We start from the raw sequence: 4,436 nt of genomic DNA on the forward strand, positions 1-4,436 counted from the left end.
TTGTTGGCACGTCCCAGGCGTCCCCCCAGAGCAGAGAGAAACACTAGAAAACTCAGGGATACATCACTTTTATTTTCTGTTCTTGAAGCCAGAGGCATACAAACATAAGCATATCCATGGTGAGAAGACAGCTACTTAGAACATCCGACCTCCCCTCGGGACAGGAAAAAGGCCTCTCCCCCTTGCTCCGCCTCCTGTTTTAACCTGGGACTCTTAACTGGAACTCAGCTCTTCCCCCATAACATTTTAAATCTAAAAAGAACAGCTGGGGGGGAACCCCTTCCTTGGGGGTCTTGCTCTGCAGCTGAGGGCAGGGCGGCCGAGGGGCACTAGGAGGGCCTTGCTGGCGGCCCAGGGAGGCTTTCTGCTCTCCTTGGCACCTGCCAGTCTGGTGCCCAGGGACCCCGCCTCTAACGGACCTCCTCAGGCAGGGGGCTTCTGTGCCCCTATCTTGAAAAGGGAAACCCAGCAAACAACACAGGAGCTTGCTAGCCTGCTGGCAGGACTAACCCAAACTCAGCCCTCGGACAGCTGATGCCAAACTGCTCTCTCCCCAGGTGTGTCCCCTTTCTTGGGGAGGGAATAGGGAGGCGGTGGGGGGGCAGGGGCAGCAGCTGCAGAGGGGCTTTGAGGCGGTGGGCCTCGCACGTTCTCAGCAGCAGAAACGCTCCAGCATACACTGGTGGGGCGCCGAGGAGGTCTCGGTGGACGAGAAGTAGGGGTGCGCCAGGGCGGCCTTGGCTGAGATCCGCCGGCTGGGGTCGTACTGCAGGAGTTGCTGTGGAGAGAGGAGGAGAGAGGCTGGGCCCCGGGTGTGGCCAGGGCCCCACAGCCCCAAAGCAGCTGCTTTCAAACCCAGAACCGCCCAAAGCCACTACCTCCCAGCTGGAGAACCAGTTCCAGACACTCCCGGAATCTGGGGACAAAGACTTTGTTCTAGTCCAGCCCTGTTGAGTCACCCCCTGTCTCCTTCATGCTACTGAGGTTGAGTCAGTCTCTCCTCGTCCTTAGAGAGCTTTCCAGGCTCCAGCCCACTTCTAGTCAAGACAGATCTAAGTATCAGGAAGAGGGGCCAAGCACGTCCAGGAAGTATGCTTGAGAGTGGGGCAGAAACAAAAGTCCCTAAACCCAGCTGGGGGGTAGAAGGACCTCCCCACCTTAAAGCAGCCAGGATGGAGGGTGAGGAGTCTTGGTGGGAAGTCCACTCTGCCCCCCAGCACTGGGTTGGGAGGCGCACACAGCCCTCAGGAAAGCTGGGCACACAGCATGAAGATAAACTTGCTGCCCTGCCTTCCTGTGACCCAACATCAGACTCAAGAGAAAAACGTGCTCTGAGTCTTTGGGGGCAAGAATGGATGCCTGGACCCCTCTGGGCATCCTGACCTGGGCCAGCCCAAGGGGTCAAGACGGTACACCTGGAGTGGTGACCAAAGACTGTGGCGGGGGCTGAGGAAGCGGGGAGGCAGTCCGCTTTGAATAATATCCACAGGAAAAAATTACCAAAACACAGGCCAACCAAGAGAAATGGCATATATCATAGTACAGGGCTTCCCAGCGGCAAAGAATCCGCCGGCCAGTGCAGGAGACGCGAGAGACCTGGGTTCAATCTCTGCGTTGGGACAATCCCCTAGAGTAGGAAATGGCAACCCACTCCAACATTCTTGCCTGACGAATCCCATGGACACAGAAGCCTGGTGGCTACAATCCAAAGGGTCACAGAGAGATGGACACGACTGAGTGACTGAGCACACACATACATCACAGCGTAAAAACAAAGCTAACTGGAAGAGAGCAGTTTTAAAAAGGACGACGAACATTGGACTTATTGTGGGAGAGGCTTCCAGGTGCAACTGATACACACAGGGACAAGCCAACTGTGTACAGAAGTCAGAAAAGAGCCCGGTTTGGCCCCAGAAGGAGCCAGGGTTACATAAGAGGCTGGATGACAAAGCACACACTTCTAGCGAGAGCAGCAGCTGGCATGAGGAAGCCTTGGCCTCCCTGCCGCCTACCTGTACCTACCAAGAGCAGGTCCTGGCCCTCGGGCTCCAGGTTGGGCACGACCTCCTCCAGCCCCTTACTGGTCCACTTGGGGAAACTGCCCTTATAATCAGGCAGCTGGGTGACTCCTGGCCACATGGCCTCACTGGGTGTCCCCAGGGTCCGAAAGATACGGAAGAGTTGGTCAATCTCAGAGTCGCCTGGAAACAGGGCTCTGCGGGTCACCTGGAATGGGGAAGGGGAGAAAGCGTGGGGTCTGTTCCCTTGTCATACAGAACCCAGTATCAGATGAGAAGCCAGACCAGGGAGGCACCTTCCAGACATCTTTCCCAGGGCTGTGCTAAAAATCCTGACCTTTTCTGGAAAAAGACCTTTAATGCAATCCCAAACACCCCTTAATCTACTTTTAATAGGAGATTCACAGCCCCCACGTCCCCCCACCCCAGGAGGACCCTGCCTGTGGCCTCCCTCTGGCCATGTTTATCCCTCTGTCTACCATCTCTGCAAAGATGCAACCGATGCTCCAGATATCCACAGCCGTGGAGTAGAACTTGCAGCCCAAGAGGATCTCAGGGGCACGATACCAGAGTGTCACCACCTGGGGGAACAAGAAAACAGTATCATTCAGGGTGGCTGGGTGCACAGGTGACCTCCCTTCCCTCCCACTCTGTCCCCTGGTACCTCATGGGTGTAGGTGCGCAGAGGCACCCCGAAGGCTCGAGCCAGTCCAAAGTCAGCCAGCTTGATGGTCCCCAACTCACTGATGAGCAGATTCTGGGGCTTCAAGTCTCGATGGATGACCCGATGCGTGTGGCAGAAGTTCACCCCCTGCAGCAGCTGGAAGAGGTATCTCTGGAACAGCGGGCAAGAGGAAGAAGGAGCTGGCAGAGCGGAGGTGGGCGGGGGCTGACTTGCTGGTCAAACAACGGCCCCCTTGCTGGTCAGCCCGTCCTTCTCCCGGTACCTTGACTAGGTGCAGGGGGAGCTCGGAGGCCGGGGTGGAGTCCATGTACTTCTTCAGGTCCTGGCTAAGGAACTCAAACACCAGGTAAAGCTTCTTCTCGCTGTGAACCACGTCCAGCAGCCTGGCCAAGCGGTACCAGTCAACACGCGGTTCCCAGTCAGGCTGGGACAGGCCCACTGCCCCATCCCCTGCCCACCTCACCTGACGATGTTGGGGTGCTTAAGCTCTTTGAGCAGGGAGATCTCCCTGATGGCAGTGCTTGGGACCCCCTCGGTCTCCCTGGAGGAGAGGAGGGTGCAGCAGTGGAGTGAGAAGCTGGGCAGGGTGCTTCTGCCAGCGGGCTGGGGAGGGTTGGGGGGCTGTTTTATATATAACATAAGGATGGCCCACCTCCTGGGCACGTGCCCTCCTGGGCACGTACTTATCACCCCCAGAGGCCCGGGGCAAAGCCTGGGCAGGGTGAGGATGAATGAGGGCTGCACCCCCACTACGTGAGTGAGCAGCAGTCAGAAAAGGAGTCGAATACAAGACTCTGAGATGAGGGTCAGGCGGATAGCTGGGTCACTCCAAACCAGGGGGTCTCAGAGGCTACCCCAGCACTCACAAATCCAGCCTGATCTTCTTGAGGGCCACGAGCTGCCCGGTCTCCTTGTTCCTGGCCTTGTACACCACCCCATAGGTGCCCTCTCCGATCTTCTCCACCTTCTGGAACATGTCCATGTCCGCAGAGCTGCCCTGGAAACAGAGGGTGCCTGGGGCGTTCCCCCCTGTGCCCAGCACCCCTGCTGCCCCTTCAGCCTCACGGCACACCCTTGCTGGGCACCCCCACCCAGGCGCCCGGGGTTCCTGAGGCCTGTGGCCCCCAGGGCTCACCCTGCTCTGCCGGCCAGGCAGACCAGGTCCAGGCCCGGCTCCCACCCTTTACCCCAGCCCCAGCCCCAGCCCATCCCCAGGAACCTGTCATGGAGGGAGGCTGCAGCCCAGGCCAGGCAGGAACCCTCAGGCCCCAGGAAGCAGCTGCCCCAGAGCTGGGCTACAGAGCGCAGGAGGGTCCAAACTTCCCCTGCCCGGCACCCGCCCCTGCCTGGGTCCCGGCCCCAGGGTGGGAGGCTGCCCAGAGGGGCTGCCCTGGGCGGCCCAGGGTCAACTCGGGGCGGAGGTCAGGGGTCAGGAAGGGCTTCAGAAGTCACAGCGCCGCACTAGGCCGTGTGGCCAGGGTGAGGGGCTGAGCCCTGCCTGTTTGGAGATGCTCGGCCTCCTGAGGGCAGAACCTTGGCAGGAGCGGCCCCCGCTGCGTCCTGGGCCCCTCCACCCGGTCCTGGGCCACCCACCACAGCAGCCTCCCCTCAGGCCCTCAGCCCAGAATTCACCAGAAACCCTGCGATCCTGTGGCCTCTCTGCCAGGCAGGCTGCCTGCTCTGAGGCTCCCCCTCCTGGCCCCTGCCGGCACTGCACCACGTGCACGCACTGC

General features: G+C 59.6%; 1 protein-coding gene across 3 annotated transcripts; it reads right to left on the bottom strand.

Moving 5' to 3' along the window:
• Positions 1–52: 52 nt before the first annotated feature.
• Positions 53–4,354, bottom strand: CDK3 (cyclin dependent kinase 3). Of its 3 annotated transcripts, none has more exons than NM_001099178.1 (8): positions 4,336–4,354; positions 3,570–3,700; positions 3,167–3,244; positions 2,966–3,086; positions 2,683–2,853; positions 2,498–2,599; positions 2,023–2,226; positions 53–778 (listed from the first exon to the last, which is right to left on the bottom strand). In NM_001099178.1, exons 2-8 carry the CDS (start codon positions 3,683–3,685, stop codon positions 653–655), a joined length of 918 nt encoding a protein of 305 aa, NP_001092648.1. In that variant the 5' UTR covers positions 3,686–3,700; positions 4,336–4,354; the 3' UTR covers positions 53–652. The 3 variants fall into 3 exon arrangements, with proteins under 3 accessions (NP_001092648.1, XP_059734259.1, XP_010814875.1); XM_059878276.1 differs by having other exon boundaries at positions 3,923–4,342; XM_010816573.4 differs by having other exon boundaries at positions 2,683–2,838; positions 3,570–4,342.
• Between the last annotated feature and the right edge of the window lie 82 nt (positions 4,355–4,436).

Source organism: Bos taurus, chromosome 19, assembly GCF_002263795.3.
Source record: "Bos taurus isolate L1 Dominette 01449 registration number 42190680 breed Hereford chromosome 19, ARS-UCD2.0, whole genome shotgun sequence".
NCBI lineage: Eukaryota > Metazoa > Chordata > Mammalia > Artiodactyla > Bovidae > Bos > Bos taurus.